A 21,142-nucleotide genomic window follows, 5' to 3' on the forward strand; every position below is an offset into this window, starting at 1 on the left:
ACAGAGTATTGGGGTTACCGCAAAAAAGAGGAGATCTACAGCATCACACGAGCACAACCAACACAGTGCAAAGCAGATTGGACTGAAGTGAACTCTTCTAAAGAAATCAGTGATAAAGACACCATCCTCAAAGACTGCACATTGAAGAAACCCCTAAGCAAAAGCTAAGAACTTAATACATGCCTGAAGTAAAACTGGGATAACTCAACATGGATTATTCAATAGAAAACAAGGGCCAATCCACATTAAGAGGATCCGTGCTAACTCAAAAGATTAGACAGGATCCTGAGGGGGCAGTGAGTATGTGTTAATGTAGAAGGAACAACTCAGGAGGATGAGAATGGTTGCGCAACTCAAAGGATATAACCAATGTCACTGAACTGTACGTGGAGAAATTGTTGAATTGGTCTGTGTTCTGCTGTGTTTATTCTCAACAACAACCAAAAATAAAATAAGTTCTCTTAAAGAAAAAAAAAAAGGATCCATGCTAGACTCTGACACCATTCTTCGCAGTTCTGGTACTGGATAAAAGTTCTCATCTGTTCCTTAAGAGCCTACTGTCAATCCTTCATTGTTTGCTATGTGTCATTTTCTAAAGTCCTGCATTAAAAATAAAAACCTCAGTGAGCTACTTGTATCAGGTGGACACTTGAGACTGTGTTGGCATCTCCTGTCTGGAGGGGAGATAGGAGGGTAGAGAGGGTTAGAAACTGGCAAAATCGTCACGAAAGGAAAGACTGGAAGGAGGGAGCGGGCTGACTCATTAGGGGGAGAGTAAGTGGGAGTATGGAGTAAGGTGTACATAAGCTTATATGTGACAGACTGACTTGATTTGTAAACTTTCACTTAAAGCACAATAAAAATTATTAAAAAAAAAATAAAAACCTCTAGTCATTATATACCAGTATTGGTAGTAATAACAGATTTGGGATTAACATTCTAATATCCAACATTATTTGAACAAGCAATTTAACTAAAAAGACAACGAACATTTTTTTAAAGTTTAATCTCAGTAGAATTCCAAGAAAGCAATTAACACACATGTCATTTTTTACCTACCAAAATGGCAAAGATGTTTAAGAAAGAAAAGGATAAAATTTGACAAAGTTCAGGGAAATTTCTGATGCATAAGTGAATGTGTACAACCCTTCTGGGGGGTTACTTGAAATAACATATGCACAGTATTTGACCTAGACACCACAGTTCCTAAGGAAATAATTTAGGGGTCTAAATGTTTTAGCTATTTAGGATATTTACTGCAGCATTATTAATAATAGCAAAAAAACAAAAAAAACCAAGAAAAAGCTTCAGTGTACAGCAATGAATGGTTAAACATATAACGTATAATCTATACACTAGGATGCAATAGAAGGTCTCTTAACTGAACTCCACTTAACACACACAAAAGTCCCCAGGGCCCATCCCTTCCTTTTAGCCACCTTGCTTTGCCAGCCCTCAGCAGGATGGTAGCACAGCACGGAGAGAAGCTTGATTCCATGAGTCGAATTGCAAGCCTCTGAGAGACAGTTGTGTTCTTAACAACAACAAAATAAATAAAATTTTGCTTAAAAAAAAAGATGACAGCCTAGGAAACCCTATGGGGCAGTTCTACTCTGTCATATGGGGTCGCTATGAGTCAGAATCCACTTGATGGCACATAACAGCAAAAAGAGATAGTTGTTTATTTCCAAGATTATGCCAGTTGTGCATAAACATTACATAAACTGAAATAAATTTTTAAAAAACAGTGCTCTAGCTAATTCTGGAAACCCTGGTGGTGTAGTGGTTAAGAGCTCGGCTGCTAACCAAAAGGTCAGCAGTTCAAATCCACCAGCTATTCCTTAGAAACCCTGCGAGGCAGTTCTACTCTGTCCTGTAGGGTCGCTATGAGTCGGAATCGACTTAACAGCAGTGGTCTAGCTAATTCTGATGCAGAGTCAAGTTTGTGGTTGCTGATCTAGAACCCAAAGTAAAGACTGCTCCTGGGAGCGCCTTTTCAGAGATTACTTTTTTCTTCTATGTAGCCTGTTTTCTGTCTCTTCTGAACTTGATCGACTTTTCCCGTCAAGGAAGAAACCCTATTTTAACTGCTGATCAATGGAAATACCTCCCTTTGTGTTCCTAGGTTACACTGTTATATTGGGTATGGTCTCCCTTGCTACAGTCCTTGAAAGCAGTACAGTGTACTGGTTAAGAGTACGCTGGACCCACATTGCCTGATTTCGAATCCCAGCACCACCAGTGTCTGTCTAGTTGTGGGACCTTGAGGCAGTTACTTAACTTCTCTGTGCTTCAGTTTCCTGAGTGACCTAACCCTATGAGGGAGTGACAGAACCTACCTCACAGCATTGTTGGAAGACATAAATGACCTAATCCATGGTAGATGCTTAGAACAGTACCTAGCACATGGTAAGTACTGTGTAAGTATAAGCAGCTATTTTTTTTCCTTTTTAGTTGGATATATTCTGCCCAACCCCTAGCAGAGGTGAATGAACGAAGAACAAATGGTCCTCCGTTTCCTCATCTAGATCATCTCTAAGCACTTCCTGGTGGTATGACTTCAGATCTAAAGTTTCCCATAAATCTTTACAAATGCAACATATCATTTGTTGAATCCCTTTACCCCAGTTTTTCATCTACCCTCTGCTAACAACAAAAGCTAAGAAATACAGAGGCAAAACACAAAAGAATCATGTAGAGTTGCTGGAATTTTAGATGACATAGGGGAATTGCAGCAAATATAAGGTTTAAAGAATGCCAAAGCCTTGGCAGTAAACCTCCTATATTGGTAGCTGCAATATATGTGTAAGAAAAGAATGTGCCCAATTGTGCAAAAAGGTATTGTGCCCTACCTTGTTTGGCAGACGGGAGCCAAGCTGATAGGTTCACAACTAAATTGTTTTGGAAGAATTTATTGTTTAATAACTCTTTTCTCTCCTCTGCCCCACCCAGCCACTCCCTCATTCTGCTTTTCTGGTCATTCTAACTGAGTACATTATTCTTCTCCCTCTACGCAGCAGGAGAATAACACTAAAGCCAAAACACTTCATCAGGCCTTCATTAAACACTTGTTACTGTGGGTTGCTGGTTTTCAGTGAGTGAGGTTTTTCCTAGGGTTCTACAAGGTAGTTCTTTGTCATCAAGTTCACCGGGGCGCCCATGGAGTTGAAATGTCGCTTCCCATCTAAATACAACATGGACTCTGAAACATAAAAAAGATAACCCTGGAGAAACTTGCAGCACCTTAGAAAATCAGCATGCAAACCCAGGACTACTTGGGAACACTGCGACAGCAATGAGAATACAAAACTAGAGAAAGGGATGCACTCTTGGGCCAGGAAGTGTGCAGGGTACCAAAAGGAGCAGGCCAAAATTCCCACCCCTTCCCCTTGGCTGGGCCAGTCTTTGACCACCAATGGCTGCTTGCAGCTGGCACCAGCCCTTCAGACAACAGCCAGTTGGGCAGAGCAGCAACAGCTGCCTGTCGGCCATGACGTATCTTTGGCCTTCAGGGCTGTGAAAACTCAAAAGCAAAATCTCCTAAAGATATGCTTTGTGCTGACATGCATCCATTTACTTTCTACAACAACTTAAAAAGAGAATAAAATTTTTAAGTTCTCCTCTTTGTTAGGGACAAGCAATAATTGCTGCTTACCTCCGTATGTCTTAGGGAAAACCAAAGGCACCTCTTTTTCCGACATGAAAGTGAAATGAAAGACATTGGTGGTCGTATGCTCTTTACTCTGAAGAGAGGCCACTTCACTGTGTACTCTGACTTGAATGTAATTGTCCTGAGTAAAGCAAACCTAAGAAATTATAGATACAATAGTCAGTCAATCACATTAGGAAGGGAAAAAAAGGCAATCATAAGAAACACAATGGCTTTAGGATATAGAAACTTCTTTTCCAGGCCCAAACGACAAAAAAAAAAAAAAATAGTATTCCATCTCTCATCATATACCTACCTGGGAAGAAAGAAACAGCAATGATCCAACTTCAACAGGTTTCTGAAACATGATATCATCCACTGCTACCACAAATGGTCGGGAACCACTATTGGGGAAAGGCAGAATTTGGGGTAAAGGACTAGTTGGTTGCCCACTGCAAAATTCAGATGGTCTCTATTTTTTCCCTAACAACTAGCTTATGAAAAATAAATATGAACGAAGAATAAACTTAGAGAAGAGTAAAATCATAACAGCATACCAATAGGAATGGTACCAGATGCCATTATGACCAGACTAGTGCCAAAATCACTGTATCTTTTCCCTTATGTGTAATATCGCCTTCTTTTCTCACTAGTCGTGAATGTACTAACTTACAAGGTCAGAGCAACAGCCCTCTAAAATGAAGATCAAACCCAGCTGGTGTCAGTATGGTATTTACTGTTTAAAAACACAATGTATTCTCAAACACATCCAAGCTGGTCCAAACTGTTTCATTTCAGTGAGTTGGTATAAATGATCTCCCAGAAGTTAGACTGCCTTAAATAGAACTCACCCAAAGCTACAAGCAGTAGCCCATGCAAGTTCATACGCCTTCCTCATAAGGAAACCACCAAAGATCCGATTGAAAATGTTCCGCTCCTGTATGACATAAAATAAATACTAATAAATACAAACGTGGGCACCTTCATGTGCAGAAAAGAATTAATGCCACAGAATGGCACTCAGTTTAAAATTGCATCAAATCTTAGATGGGTATCACAAATGCAAGCTATCCTACTCAGAAGATTTCTCGCTAAATTACAATACCTGAGGATGGCAAACTAGCAAGCTCTTCAGTTTTGAATCCTCCATCCACACTGCATTAGGTGGCAAAACTCGACTTCGAAAACTTATAGTCCTGTGCAAATGGAAATTTATTAAACCCTGTTAATGCCATGTTTTTGCTGCTGAAAAGTAAGACATTTGAAAACAACTCCCAAGCTTAGCTCTGGAGAAAGCCAATGTTTAAATGCTTTCTCAATCTGCAGTCTCACCATCCTAACTTACTTTGAATCCAGTGTGTTCAGAAACATCTCATGTATGGTGGTCCTCTCCTCAGCACTGGGAGCCACTTTCAGTAATGATGTGGAGCTGAAGGCAATCCTTCTCCCCTTGTTCACTGGAACATGGATGAATAAAAAGGAGCTGTGGTCAGGAGGGTCTCACTACAGTACTGCGGTCCTGACCTGGGGTCTCTTGGATCCTACAAAGGCAGTAGTATTTCAGGACTTCAAAAGGCCCACTGGAAACTGTACATATACCCAAGAGAAGGCTGAATGGACTACATAAAACTTGCAGTGATTCTTTGCTTTTAAATGGAAATTACACCAGCTTATTATGGACCTACTTGTTACCATTCTGATCTAGAGCCCTGACTGGCAGTTATTTCATTTTCCCATTTCATTACAAATGAGAAAACAAATTACTTCACTTAATAAATATTGTTTGATCAGCAAATTCTTTTCAAAATATGGACCCTGTATAGCAAAAAGGAGCCCTGGTGGCACAACGGTTAAGCGCTTGGCTGCTAACCGAAAGGTCGACAGTTCCAACCCACTAGCCGCTCTGTGGGAGGAAGATGTAGCAGTCTGCTTCTGTAAAGATTACAGCCTCGGAAACCCTATAGGGCAGCTCTACACTGTCCTATAGGGTTGCTATGAATCAGAATTGACTCGTCAGTAACAGGTCTAGTTTACAGAGCAAAAAGGGAAAAGGTATTTTATAATTTCAATAAATTCTTGGCATAAATAAGACCTTTGACTATATGTATAAAGAGTCCACATATAATCTTATATAATATTTTTTGCAGTATAGCTAATGTACTTTTTAAAGTTATCTTCTTGTAAACAAATTAACATACATTCTCCTTGTGCAAAGAGCTCTTCTTCCTCTGGGCTTTCAATGAGAAGTGGATTTACAAATGCTGGCCTAAAGAGAAACAAAGAAAATAATATAGTTTAGGTGTGGCTAATTGCCTCCACAAACAACTGTCTCCTTTGCTGTGAGACCAGGGGAAATGGATGGTGCTTGGCTACCACTACTGAACAGTTTGGTCAAGGGTTCTATAGAAGAATCCTGATCAAATGGGGGGAAACGCACAACAGAATTTCTGGAGCCACGGAGCCTGGATGAACCCCTGAAGTTATCTAAAAACCAAACAAGTTTAGCTTCACTAGCAAAAAAAAAAAAAGATCTGTCTTGAGCATTGTGCTCTTTTAAGAACTATCTATATGGGGTCAAACTGACAACAGCAACTCGAAACATAAGGTAGGAAACTTAGGCGGCAGTGAGTTTATGTTAATGGGGGAGGAACAACTCAGAAAAGGAGGGTGAGAATGGTAGCACAGCTCGAAGAATGTCACAGAATTGTGCATGTAGAAACTGTTGAACTGGTATATGTTACGCTGTGTATATTCTCAACAACAACAAAAATAAGATAAATTATTAAAAAAGAAAATAACCATTTAAAATATGCTATTATTTAATAAAAAGTGAAGATGAACAATTATCCACTACTTTTAATGTCTTCAGCTATTTGTTTTGGGTAATGCTTACTGACTGTTCCACACAAAACATACTGGAACAATTAGGGGATTCCCTTGGTTATGGTCTTATCTATACACTAAAAAGCTCACATTATAAAAAGGATACTGCCTCTTGTCAATGTTTAACATGAGTCTAATCATGAGGAAACAGTCAAATATAGATTGTGGAACATTCGACAAAACAAATGGCCTGAACTCTTCAAAAACGTCAGTATCTTACAGGGGAAGACAGCACAACGGGACCAAAGCAAAAGCAAAGCAGTTTCCTGGACACATCCAGACACTTTGAGGGGCAAAGTAGCTGGGCTGGGCCTGGGGACCATAGTTTCGGGGGACATCTAGGTCAATTGGCATAATATAGTTTATTAAGAAAACATTCTAGCATCCCACCTTGCAGAGAGGCATCTGGGGGTCTTAAACACTAGCAAGCGGCCATCTAAGATGCATCAATGGGTCTCAACCTACCTGGATCAAAGGAGAATGAAGAACACCAAGGACACAAGGTAATTACGAGCCCAAGAGACAGAAAAGGCCACATAAACCAGAGACTACATCAGCCTGAGACTGGAAAGGCTAGATGGTGCCTGGCTATAACCGATGACTGCCCTGACATGAAACACAACAAAGAACCCCTGAGGGAGCCGGAGAGCAGTAGGATGCAGACCACAAATTCTCATAAAAAGACCAAGCTTAATGGTCTGACTGAGGCTAGAAGGACCCCGGTGGTCATGGCCCCCAGATCTTCTGTTCGCCCAGGACAGGAAGCATTCCCAAAGCCAGAGCTCTTCAGACAGGGATTGGACTGGACAATGGGATGGAGAGGGATGCTGGCGAGGAGTGAGCTTCTTGGATCAGGTGGACACGTGAGACTATGTTGGCATCTCCTCCCTGGAAGGGAGATGAGAGGGTAGAGGGGGTTAGAAGCTGGTGAAATGGACACGAAAAGAGAGAATGGAGGGAGGAAGTGGGCTATCTCATTAGGGGGGAGAGCAATTGGGAGTATGTAGCAAGGTGTATATAAGTTTTTGTGTGAGAGACTGACTTGATTTGTAAACTTTCACTTAAAGCACAAGAAAAATTAAAAAGAAAATGTTCTACATCCCACTTTGGTGAGTGGCATCTGAGCTCTTAAAAGCTTGCAAGCGGCCATCTAAGATATAGCAATTGCTCCCATACCTCTCGGTGCAAAGGAGAATGAAGAAAACCAAAGACACAAGGAAAATACTAGCCCAAAGGACCAAATGAACCAGAGACTTCACCAGCCTGAGACCAGAACTAGATGGTGCCCAGCTACCAGCAATGACCACCCTGACAGGTGAGAGTCCCAGGCAGAGCAGGAGAAAAACGTAGAACAGAACTCAAATTCTCATAAAAAAGACCAGACTTAAAAGTCTGACAGAGACTGGAGGAACCCCAAAACAACGGCCCCTGGACGCACTGGTAACCCAGAACTGAAACCATTCCTGAACCCCTCTCTTCAAACAAAGATTAGACAGAACTATAAAACAAAAAATAATACATGTGAGGAATGTGCTTCTTAGTTCAATCAGATATACAAGACCAAATGGGCAGCTCCTGTCCAAAAGCAGGATGAGAAGGCAGGAAGGGACAGGAACTGGTCGAATGGACACAAAGGGAACCCAGGGTGGAAAGGGGGAGTGTGCTGTCACATTGTGGGGACTGTAACTAATAGTCACAAAACAATACGTGTATAAATTTTTGAATGAGAAATTGACTTGAACTGTAAACTTTCACCTAAAGCACAATAAAAAACAATAATAATAATGAAGTTAAGGGAACTTTTAAAAAAACACAAAAAACACATCGATCACAGAAAAAAAAGAAAACGTCAGTATCTTGAAAGACAAAAATAGTAGGGGGACTATTTTAGAGTCTAAGGAAACATAATAATCAAATGCAATACACAATCCTTACTGGATTCTGAATCAGGGGATAAAGCTATAAAAGATATTAAAGGGACAACTGGAAATATGTGAATATGAATTGAATGTTAGTTAACATTTATTTTACCATTGTTAAATTCCCTGGATATAATAAAGGCATTGAGGTTGTATAGGAGTGTTACCTTGTTCTTAGGAGATACATATGCTGAACTATTTACAGGTGAAGTATCTGAAACGTACTCTAAAATGAGTCAGGAAAAAATGTGTACATGTATACCTGCAAGTTAGAGTAAGCAAGTAGGCAAATGTGGTAAAATGTTAATTGGTAAATTAGGTGAAGGGTATATGAATATTCATCGCATTATTCTTTCTGCTGTTCTGCAGGGGTCAAATTTTTCAAAATAAAAAATTGGGCAAAAAGGCATAGTGCTCCATTGCAATGGATACAGAAAGACATTCTTAAATGTTAATAAGAACCCAAAGGTATTAAAGAGAAGTGGTTTCGAGGAGAGTGTCTACCATCATTAAAAGCAGTCTGATGGCACCTGGGGTCTTAAACACTAGCAAGCGGCCATCTAAGATGCATCAATGGGTCTCATCCCACCTGGAGCAAAGGAGAATCAAGAACACCAAAGACACAAGGTAATTATGAGCCCAAGAGACAGAAAGGGCCACATAAACCAGAGACTACATCATCCTGAGACCAGAAGGACTAGATGGTGCCCGGCTACAACCGATGACTTTCCTGACAGGGAACACAACAGAGAACCCCTGAGGGAACCCCAGGAGAGCAGTGGGATGCAGACCCCAAATTCTCATAAAAAGACCAGACTTAATGGTCTGACTGAGACTAGAAGGGCCCCGGAGGTCATGGTCCCCAGACCTTCTGTTAGCCCAAGACAGGAACCATTCCCAAAGCTAACTTTTCAGACAGGGATTGGACTGGACTATGGGATAGAAAATGATACTGGTGAAGAATGAGCTTCTTGGATCAAGTAGACACATGAGACTATGTTGGCATCTCCTGTCTGGAGGGGAGATGAGAGGGTAGAGGGGGTTAAAAGCTGGGTGAAATGAACACAAAAAGAGAGAGTGGACGGAAGGAGTGTGCTTGTCTCATTAGGGGGAGAGCAATTAGGAGTATATTGCAAGATGTTTATAAATTTTTGTATGAGAGTCCGACTCGATTTGTAAACTTTCACTTAAAGCACAATAAAAAATTTTTTAAAAATGCTTATGAGAAAAAGGAAAAAAAACTGATAGAAACAACAATGGATACAAAAGAATTGAAATGGCAGCTTGGAAAATTGAAATGCGTCAGCTGGGAGAGAAACATTAACCCATGCCCCCAGTGCTGGCAAAGGAGCCCCAGGCAGCCACTAGGAGCAGCACGTCAGTTGGGGCTAGTAAGGGGAGCAGGAGCGTATGGGTGTTTTTCCTTACTCAGACCACAGATTCACCACAGTATTTTTCAATCGTAACCTGATTTCCCAAGTCAGCTTTCCATGCAGCAGATAAGATTTCTCATTGCAGACTCCTAAAGCAAGTTGCTGGTACTAATTAGACTTATCACAGGCCTCTATTCTCTATCCTGTACAAACAGCAATCCTATAACACTCCCCCCACCTTACCCCCATCTGTTCCCCACAACTAGAGCATTGTTCTCAGTTTGAGTGCCTCAGGTGACTCTGAGAGTCTAAAGATCATAAACCTACTGGCAGAGGGGAGGAAAGGAGAGTGATAAGGGAGTTAATCAAATAAAGACCAACCAAAAAGGTTACAGCCCTTCTGACAGCATAATGTAAACCTAAGGGGAAAATGGAAAGCTTAAAAAAGAATTTGATATAGACAAATCTTTTTTAAAAAAACATTCCTATTAAAAAAGAACACTTTCAATGATTTATGGAAAATTTCTTAAGCCTGAGAGCCAGTCAACAAATGATATAAGATTACAAAAGGTGCGGAACAACGTGCAACCTCAACACTTGCCAAATCAGTGAAGGCAATCCCAATTCTAGAGCTCTGGCCCAAAAAGTCACTGGGGAAAATTTAATATGACCATATTATCCACTGTAGCATTACTTGGATTAGCAAATGAATGAAAATAATCCAAAGGTTCATCAATAGGAGACTGGTTAAATAAACTGTGGTATATCTCTACCATAGAGTAGTATACAGCTGTAAAAAAAAAAAAACGAAGATGATTTTTATGCACTGATATGGAGTAATCTCTGGGTATACGGACAAATTTGTTTTTAAAAAGCAGCAAAGTACAACATATATGTCATGCTATCTTTCATGTAAAATGGCAGGGGGTACAAATATGCACACATACAGAAATGCTAAAAGGATAAACCAAAAATAACAGTTATGTACAGGAGGATAAAGAAACTCTGGTGGCATAGGCGTAGGCTGCTAACCAAAAGGTCGGCAGTCGGAATCCACCAGGTGCTCCTTGGAAACCCTCTGGAGCAGCTCTGCTCCATCCTATAGGGTTGCGATGAGTCGGAATTGACTTGACGGCAACAGGTTTCATTTTTTTGGGTTTATACGTAGATAAAAAGAACGGGGTGCAAGAGAAAAGAATGGAAGCAAGGCTTCTCTAAATACACCCTGCTATATAGTTTTGACTTTTGAATTGTGTAAATATTTTAAACTTTCAAAAGATAAAATTAAATCAAAAAAGGAAAAAAGCATCCTCTAAAAACTGAAAACAGATGCAAATGACCTTAACTGTACACCAAGTTGGTAACACAGCCACACAGAGAAAAAATATTTCAAGTGTCTTTTGACTATATAACCTCAGTGGAATGTAGTCTAAGGACAAGAAGAACTGAATAGAAATCTTAAACTTTATTCAGTAGACTCATTAGTGGTAATACTGGCATTAGTATTGTGAAACCATTTTATGCATACCATAGGATAAAGCAAAAAGCAACTGTTATTGTTGTTAAACGTTAGGAACCAAGAATTCACTGTAAGAGAAAAAAGATAAAGTCAAATAAGTTAGTCTGTATGGTTAAATTTAACTTGAAAATAACAGTATAAACTCGTGAGTTTTTTTTTATCTGGTTGGCTTTTAACATACATCCTAGCTCTATCCAGTGAAAAGGCCTAGAAACGATGACAACCCAGTAACAATATACAGTCTAGTGTCCAGATTTTGGTCTCTAAATACCAGTTCCCACTAAAAGAAACTAGGAATGTTTGGAGAAATGGCTAATTCCAGGTCCAGAGTAGGAAATGTATAAGATAAGCCCAAAATATCTTGTGCCACAGAACAAGGAAGCCATCAAAGACTAAGGGAAATAGTCAAAAGGACATAGGAGCTGGCTTAAAGGAGCGCCCAATGGCCAAAAATGGTAATACTCTGAGCATCAAGAAGAACAATGACTGTAATTTATGAAATACACTGAATATATAAAAATCCATGAATTCATAATAATACTTTTTTTAGCAAGCTGGAAAAAGTGAAAAACCATGCCATCACTAGCTAGTAAACTAACTCCTTATCCTAAAAATGTGTAAATAAAGGACAGGAATGAAGCACTGATCCTGAGTTTCCTTTACAAACCAAATTGCCCTAGTTGATAAGGGAAAGCTCTTCTTTATAGCATTCCGGCTAATGGGTATAGAAGGAATGACAATGACGAAATCTGAAAATCCTTTTACGCTTTCTAATGAAAACAATTTTTTTTGGGGGGGGGGTTAATGAAAATGATTAAAGCAATGATCAGCAATGGATGTTAAAAGCATTTGAGATTTAAAAAAAAAGTCTCAGTAAACACAAAAGCAGTGGAGAGAGACTGATGGGGGGATCTAGCTATTCACAGGATGACAAAGTATCACCCTGTTGATGACTCCCAATGAAGAGATCAGGCTGCCACCATTTGAACCCACGGGTTAATCTTAGCATCACTGTAAATGGGACAACTTGTGCCTCCTGATGTGATGCAATAAGAGATACAATATGAGATATATAGCATCACCTATGAAGTACGCTTGCCAAATATGTTGAACCTGAGTCTAATCAAGGCTTTAGATCAAACTTCAGTTTACAGAAAACACTAGGGATAGAGAAACCAGTCAAAAACACCATGAGGAAGCAATGAGACAAATCCAGAAAGTGGGGCCTTGTATAGAACAACCGATCTAGCCTTTTGAGAAGTTAATAACATGAAATAATAAGTGGGCAGAGGGGACATACAACTGCTCTAGATTAAAACATACTTAAGAGGTTGTACAACTCTGTGAATATACTAAAAACCATTAAATTGTATACTTTAAATGGGTAAATTACAAGGGGTACATGGAAATTCATTATAGTCTTCTCTTCAGTTTTATGTATCTTTGAAATGTTTCAAAATAAAGAATTGAGGGAGGGGGAAGCAATTACCCTTTATTTTCAGAATCACGGGCCACCATTACAAATGTTGCACCCAAAACAGGAGTATATTCATCGCCATGTAACTAAAGAACAAAACAAAGAAAATGCAGATGTAAGAAATGCATTTACTGGGATAACCTACAATTCTAACAGGTATCTTGCATGCTTTCAATAAGTCTGAAATTAGAAAAAGGGAAATGCGTTTGTTTATTAACCACCACCTGCTGAGTTGCCTACCCTGAGCCAGGCACAGCACTAGACTCCACTAGACAAGGAGCCTGTGGTCTAGTGCAGGAGACAGATACCTAAAAACTCAAACAGAGAACTGTGTGGTTAGTGCTGGGACAGGAGCATGGACTATGGAGTTTGGGGCTATGCATGACTGTGACCCAAGGGAAAGGGTACCTTCTGCGTACTTGGCATTCAACTTCCCCATATTATGCAGAATTCTGGCTATCTTCAGGCATACTTGGCCTCCCAGTGGCACACATACCCAGGAGGACCTCCCACTGTTTTCATGGTGTTGTTGCTGTCGTGGGCCATCTAGTTGATTCCAACTCATAGCAATCCTATAGGAGAGAGCAGAACTGCCCCGTAGGGTGTGCTAGGCTATAATCTTTATGGGAGCAGATCACCAGAACTTTACTCCCATGGAGCAGCTGGTGGGTTTGAACCGCCCACCTTTCCGTTAGCAGCTGAGGGCTTAACCACTGTGCCACAAGGGCTTTCATAGACATTAGTGTTCCCAGGGAGCTTTAGGGTGCTGACTACCGGTACATGTTTATGTTTCCTTTGCTGAGCACAGGGGCTCCCAAGAAGGGGTAAGGTCTGTAATAATTCTGTAGATTAAGCTAAATATTGCCAATGCAGGGGCCTTCGAGGTTTTAAAGTGCTTATCCTTAGAAGTCTGTACTTCCATGAAAGTCATATCATAAAGTAATGATCCAAATCCACTGCTGTGCAGGCAATGCTAACTCACAGCGACCCCACAGGACAGAGTAGAACTGCCCTATAGGAAGTGGAAGCAGGTTGCCACATCTTCCTCCCAAAGTGGCTGGTGGGTTCAAACCATCGACCTTTCTGTTAGCAGCTGAATGCTTAACCACTGTTCCACCAACCTCCTTAAAGTAATGACAGAAGCTATTTTTAAACTAAGGATATATATTAGGCTCACTCATCAACAGACAATACAAGCCAGTCCTCACTGCTATTGCCTTCAACTGTGGATACAGTCTTACCCCTCCAATAATCTATCACAGCCTCACAAATCTTACTGTGCCTCTGCCCTGTTCAAAACCTTTCAGTGGCTTCTCCTTTCTTCTAGCATCTGGTCTGATCCCGTCGGCACTATATATAAAGCCCTCCACGAGAGAGACCAGGAGCCCTCTCCAGTTATTCACCAAACACTCCCCTCATACCTGTACCTTTTCCCCTACCCACAGCTAATGACTTAGAGGTCCTGGAATGTATCATGCTGTTGAACACCTCCCCTCTGTGGCTTTGCCTGTAGCTTCCTCACAGCCTCACTCTTCAAGACACTGCTTCCCTCCCCTGCCCCATCCCTATTCCCCAAGCAAAGTCAGTCTTGCCTTCCTTTGTTCTGCCAACTTAATGGAAAAAAAGTCCCCTTTGACAGTGGTTTCAATGTAAGGGAGGTAGATACCACCCCCTTAGGAGGCATTTGGAAATGTGTAGATGGTTTTGTTTATCACATGACTTGGAGGAGCACTATCAACAAAGGACTGACACAGTGCCTGCAATGACGGGCTCAAACACAGCAACAACTGTGAGGATGGTGCAGGACCGGGCAGTGTTTCGCTCTGTTGTACATAGGGTCGCTGTGAGTCAGCACTGACTCAACGGCACCTAACAACATTAACAAGGGAGTACCAGAGAGTTAAACACCTTTCAATGCAGGCACAGTCCTGCAGAACAAAGGATTTTCCCACACAAATGCCAACAGCATCCCTGTTGAGAAATACTACAGAATATATTTTAATTATCTATTTATATGGCTGTCTTCCTACTGCACCATGAGCTCCCTGATGGCAAAGACTGTTTGTATTCACATTTGTATCCCTAACACTTGGCACAAAGACTGACAGATAGCAGATACCCAAACAAACCAAAGTTTGCTAACTGATGAGTGAATGAGTGAGGTAGGTAATTATTAAGCACTACTAAAGGTAAGGAGCCCTGATGGCACAGTGGTTAAGAGCTGGGCTGCTAACCAAAAGGTCAGCAGTTCAAATCCACCAGCTGCTCTTTGGGAACACTATGGAGCCGTTCTACTCTGTCCTATAGGTCCGCTATGAGCTGGAACCGACTCAACAGCACCCGACATAGATGACAACTAAATGTAAACTCCAAGAGAAGAACTTTGTTTTGCTCACTGCTGTGTGCCTAGCACGGACTAGGCACTCAATAAATAAATATTTGCTAAACAAATGTTAAAAAACGGATGCCAGAAGCGGGCTAGGCGACTCAAACCCAGATCCTGTTATTGAGGAGCATATAGTCTAGTAGAAGAAAAAACAGATGTCCATACACAGCTGTGTTAGGCAGCGGGTACAGGTGCCAGGAGAAAGTGTCAGAAAAAGGGTACTACGGGAGTCCTATGAGCAGGGAGAAATCAAGGAAGGCTTTGAGCATGAAGTGACCCTGAAGCCCACGTGGAATGTGGATACCCAGAGTCAAAGTACAAGGAATGTCAGACAAAGGAAAAGGCATAAGCAATGATATTCATTCACTTTCTATTTAAATTATTGTTTATTATAATGAACACCTACTAGGTGCCAGGAATTAGGAACACAAAGATGAATAACTCCCAACTCTTAGGATGCTCAGTGTCCAGCAGTGAGCATTAAGAAAGTATGTAACGGTAAGAGGAAACCTAGTTGCAAAGGTAGGTTGGAGCTAGTTTATGGAGCACCTTGGATCCTAATCAATCAAAGGAGTTTAGACTTTAACCACAAATAACTGTCACTGGAGGTTTTTGAGATTTGTGATTCACGAACAGCTTTGGAAGACTTATCTGGTAAAACTGTAAAAATAACAGAAAGAAAGCAGACTAGAGAGAGGCAAACTAATTAAAAGACATTTAAGTCACCCACACAAGAGGCAGTGAGGGCTTGAATAAAACACAGGGACCAAGGAGGTGATAAAGAAAGGACTCTGGTGAGCTGCTGTGGTGATGAATTTGTAAGACTTGGCAAAAGGATGCATAGGAAAGGGACAAGGTAAAGCTCTCACAAAGGTTTGGAACTGGGGAAATAGGAGGATGGCAAAGGAGAAACTGGAGGAAGATCAGGACTGGGAAGGAAACTCACGCATTCAGTTTGGAATGCACTGAATTTGAGGTTTTTTTTTTTTTTTTTTTTTTTACAGCACATCTAGGTAGAGAAATACAAGAGGCACTCAAAAAAGGTGGTTCTGAAGGTCAAGCCTAGAACAGATTTGGGACCGTCTCAGTAAAAATGATAATAAATTAATGTTTACTTGATTAGTGGTAACTGCGTGTCAGGCTTTGTCCCAAGCACTTCATATGTTTTTTTCACTTCACCTTTACCATAACCACATGCTATGGTACTACTGTTTTACGCAAGTAACGCGCGCCTTCTGTGTTTGTCAACCACTCCCTCCACCGCAAGGTATTTTCGTAAGCATGCTATGCTAATTTTTTTACAGCAACATGTAAAAAAAATTCGCATAGCAGCACTTATGAAAATATCTCATGGCGGCAGGACACAGTTGGCAAGCAAACATCGAAGGCACGCATTATTTGCATAAAATATGGTATTATTATTCTCATGCTACACTTGAGAAAACATTGGCTCAGAGAAGGTAAGTAATTTAAATCTAGTTCGAATTCACCCAGTCATATGACTAAAAAGCAGCAGAGATGGGATTCAAATGTAGGTCTGCCCAACACCAGAGGCAAAGCACTTGTCTTCCAGCTACCTCTCTGGAATATAATAGGTCACTCAAGTCTTGAGCTATTAGTCAAAATGGTCAAAGAGAAATGTAAATTTAAAACAAGTTTTTACTTGTCTATCTGATATTGATTTTCATTGGCTCTCTCCTCCCAATAATTTCTGTATCTCTTTTCCAAGATTCAAATTGTCAAGATTCCCTAGAAAGTAGGTCTTATGCCAGGAATCCACTGTGCATGGCACTGAGCAGGCCATGAATCAACCACGAAGATTAAAAAAGAAGATGCACATATCACAGCAGCATCTCCAGCAACTTTATTATCACCTTAAAAACCTTGGACATGCTTGAAAGCAGCCATCCAAGGAACAACAATTGGTCCCTATTCATCTGGTGCAAGAGAGGAAGGAGGAGAGTCAGGAATAGGAGGAGGATATGGAATGTGTGGCTAATTGCCTCTGTGAACAACTGCCTCCTTTGCCATGAGGCCAGAAGAACTGGATGGTGCCCGGCTACCATTACTGAACATTTTCATCAAAGGTTATACAGGAGAATCCTGATCAAAAGGGGGAAAAATGTGGACATAATTTCAATTCTCATGGAATCCAGAACTTCTGGAGCCAGTGAGGCTGGATAAACCCCCAAGACTGAGGCCCTGAAATGATCTTTAACCCCGAAAACATGAACCAAAAAATATCCCCCTGAAGCTTTCTTTAAACCAAACAACAATCTAGCTTAATTAGTAAAGAATATCTGCCATGAGCTTTGTGCTCCTTTAAAATACTTACTATACAGGATCAAATTGTTAACATCAACTCAATAGGTTATACAAGAAGCTTAGAGGGAAATGAGTTTATGTATTAGGGGAGGCACAAATCAGAAAAGGAGGGTGAGAATGGCAGCACAATTTGGACTGTACTCAATGTCACTGTATTGTACACATAGAAATTGTTGGTGTATTTTGTTGTGTATATTTTCAACAACTATATATACATATATATATATATAAACCTCTTAAACATACTCTGAACTATGCAACTTCTGTGCTATTATCCTCTTTGGGGTACTTTTTCCTGTCAAATTTCTTCATTTCTTTATAATAATTTGAGTGTTGCTCATAACTGCTGTAGTCGTCTATGTGACATTTTCAGTCATGCCTAACATAACTCAGACTTTTGTGAAATTCTCCTAGGCAAAACCAGAAACAAGCACCTTAATATGGAGCTGTACGTGATTTGGAAAAAATAAACATCGACTATAAATGCCAAATAAAGTGCCAGTCTTTGCCCAGGAGAAGGATATTAATAGCCCACCATCTATATAACATGGATTTGCGATTGTTTTTCTAGAAGTGGTAAGCTTTATACCTATCTGTGGATAGATAGGTAAAGAAGCTTTTCCCTCAATGAACATACACACCTGGAGCATCTGCATCTTCACTTCCATGGATGTCTTTCCAACCCAGCTAACATGGCCACTGAACTTAATGTCCTGTTCTGGGCTTATGCTTTTCTTACACATATCTGCAAAACAGGAAATCAATATGTACCCAAATCATATTAGAAATTTTCTGTACTATACATGGACAGTTTCGCTTGAAATTCTGGCAAATTCCACTACATATCTTTCTTGTCTTCAAAACTAACTTTTTTGACACACAAAAGAAATAAATACTCTTTTATAAAAATATCCTTTATTTAAAAAATCTATTAAAAATAAAACTGGAATCACGTAAAACTCTTCTACCCAAAAATAATTTAAAAACTATTTTGGTATATAGCATTGTAGACATTTTCATACACATATACACCATAAAAATTTCCCACAAAAAGAGACTATTTCCCCTAATCTTAAGAATATCTTCTACTTACTCAGAATTCTAAGTACACATAGAAAATAATATTGCCTACCAATCTTGTCCACCAGGGCTGTAACTATGGATAAAGGAGATCTCTGAGCTGCTTGAATTTTGCTGTGCTTGTAGCAAATAAGAACTATAGAAAAACAGGAGAATATCAAAAAGAGGAAACACAAAATTATTTCTCAACATTTACAATTTACTCCCTGAAATCTATAAAAATTCTTGTCTTATTTTGAAGACCTAATTCCCCACACTCCACCAGTGATCTTACTCTATGATCAAAGACTTTTATAAACTGAAGAGATCTGAAGATCCTCTAATCCAACTGCTCCCTTAATTTTTGATGTGAGGAAACGAAACCCAAGCCCAAAGCCCAGGACCACCAACCAAGTGGCTTGTCACCTCTCCACAGAGACACGGTTCCTAAATCAGAGTAAGAATCCAGCACCTGAGTCTGACAGAATCAAACAAACATCTTCAGAAAAGAGAAACAAATCACTAGAATTCAGCTACCTATTTTCCTCCGGACTCTTTCCTAACCATGAAACAATTATCTTGCTCAGTTATCCCTTCTCCCCCATAACATTCTCAGCTCCTACACCACCCTGTGGTTATCTGTATACTTGTCCCAGCTTAACAAGCATCTGTATGTGCCAAGCATTGTTCTATACACCTTATAAATATCAACTCAGTCAAAACTGTATTATAAATATGTGTTTGTCCCCCTGCTTCTCCCATAATTCATTCAAACTTTTATCACCAACCCTCACCACAGGGTCTGTGTTCAATGTTTGTTTGTTGAGTGACAATAAATCCTTCCTTCCACGCATCTGCTAGACAGCATACTACAAGAATGGGAAGTTAAAGGCAAGAAACTCAGATTCGAAGCCTTTGTGGAAAGTATCTTTTAGATTGTGTGATAAGGGGTCAATCATGAGCTTGGCAAGAACAGATCCAGTAGCACATAGGGACTGAAGCCAGGGCACAATAGACTGAGAAGTAACAGGAGGTGTGGAAGTAGAGGCAATGAGAGCAAATAATTTTTTTTTCCAATTCTTTCCAGAAAGTTAGCCATAAAGTGAGCAAGACAGTTTGAGAGTGTTATAAGGGAAGGGAGTTTTATCTATCTTGCATTTAAAGATGGAAGAGCCTTGAATATGTTTATAAGGTGAAGGAAAAATGAAGTTGAGGACAGGCTTGAGATATGAGGGAGAATGCTAAGGGGTAAGTTCCTTGAAGAAACTGAAGGAATATGATTGAGTGAGCAGGTAATAGGGATTGGTCATCAAGACGAGGTACTGAGGAAAAAACGGGCAGTGGCAAGGGAGTTTGTGAATACAGGGACATCTAAGTAAACCAAAGTTAAATATACATATGTAAATCTAAAGGCCAGTAAGAAGTTTTAACTAGGTTTACTTAATCTAGGGAACACAGTAGATAGGGATAAGCCTAACAATGGACTTAGATCTTATTTTAAAAGTTATTATAGCCTTTTCTCAAACACTTTCCCAACATTTCAGGCCAAAAGTCATTCAATGGGAGCAAGTGAGGTAGCCTAGAGCAGGGGGTTAGAGCCCAGGGGAGGTGAAGAGGGTGTCTGCATGGGAGAACGACCTGACATGGGGTGTCAGAGCCCATGCAGGGTGAGGAGGATGTCCATGCAGAAGAGCAATGAGACTGATGACCAAGTATGTCACAGCCTGAGCACAATGAGGAGGGCCACCCTGCAGGGGGGACCTGGTGCAGGGTACAGAAGCCCAAGTGACGTGAAGAAGTGTCTGTGAGGGGCTGGAGGTGGCAGTGACAGAAAATTGGTTACCTACAGGGGAAGTGATCAAATAAGTAAATATATTAAGGATAATGAAGCCAGTTGGAGAAAGGAATTACAACTATGGAAGGGGAGGAGATGAAAACGAACCCTGCAGTGCTGCACTCGAATTGGTGATATCAGCGCGAACACATGGTTTTCGTATAAACAGATTAAGAAATAAAGACAGATGTGAACGCGTGTATATACATATATTCCCCAGCTCTGTCCATTAAAAAGAACCAGGGCCCCTTGGAGATTTGGCTGATTCTAACACTGGAGCAGGGAAAGGACACGATGAGTCTAGAACATCTTGTTGTGCCAGAAAGGGAAGAAGTACTTAAAGAACAGTGGGCCCACAAACTCCCACCAAAAAAAAAAAAAAAAAGTCAGCTTGAAGGGACTCGAACAGTCCTGGGACAATTTGAGCATCAAAATAGATAATAAAACTTAGGAGGCCGTCAGTTTTATCTTAATGGGGAGGGAATAATTCAGAAAAGGAGGATGAAAATGGGTGCACAACTTGAAGAATGTAATCAATGTTACTAAATTGTAATATGTTCTGCTGTGCATATTCTCAACAAGAACAAAAATAAAATAAATTTTTAAAAAAGATACATGATAGTGTGGGGGCTGGGGGAGGACAATACACTGCTTAGGAATACTGAGCTTCTGTCAAGGGTGATGAAAAAATTCAGGAACAGCTAATGGTGATGACTGA

At 40.4% G+C, this 21,142-nt stretch overlaps 1 protein-coding gene across 3 annotated transcripts in view; it reads right to left on the bottom strand.

Annotated features, from left to right (window-relative positions):
• Positions 1 to 989: 989 nt before the first annotated feature.
• Positions 990 to 21,142, bottom strand: part of ACOT9 (acyl-CoA thioesterase 9) — a 74,644-nt gene continuing 54,491 nt past the window's right edge. For all 3 annotated transcript variants that reach the window (XM_064278091.1, XM_010595742.3, XM_064278090.1), the window contains 10 exons: positions 18,664 to 18,747; positions 18,173 to 18,276; positions 12,833 to 12,906; positions 5,848 to 5,915; positions 4,995 to 5,106; positions 4,755 to 4,845; positions 4,501 to 4,586; positions 3,966 to 4,053; positions 3,656 to 3,806; positions 990 to 3,202 (listed from right to left, as the gene is read on the bottom strand). In XM_064278091.1, coding sequence (XP_064134161.1) covers positions 3,111 to 3,202; positions 3,656 to 3,806; positions 3,966 to 4,053; positions 4,501 to 4,586; positions 4,755 to 4,845; positions 4,995 to 5,106; positions 5,848 to 5,915; positions 12,833 to 12,906; positions 18,173 to 18,276; positions 18,664 to 18,747 — 950 coding nt within the window. In that variant the 3' untranslated portion in view covers positions 990 to 3,110. The remainder of the gene's footprint in view (positions 3,203 to 3,655; positions 3,807 to 3,965; positions 4,054 to 4,500; positions 4,587 to 4,754; positions 4,846 to 4,994; positions 5,107 to 5,847; positions 5,916 to 12,832; positions 12,907 to 18,172; positions 18,277 to 18,663; positions 18,748 to 21,142) is intronic.

Source organism: Loxodonta africana, chromosome X (genome assembly GCF_030014295.1).
Source record: "Loxodonta africana isolate mLoxAfr1 chromosome X, mLoxAfr1.hap2, whole genome shotgun sequence".
Taxonomy (NCBI): Eukaryota; Metazoa; Chordata; class Mammalia; order Proboscidea; family Elephantidae; genus Loxodonta; species Loxodonta africana.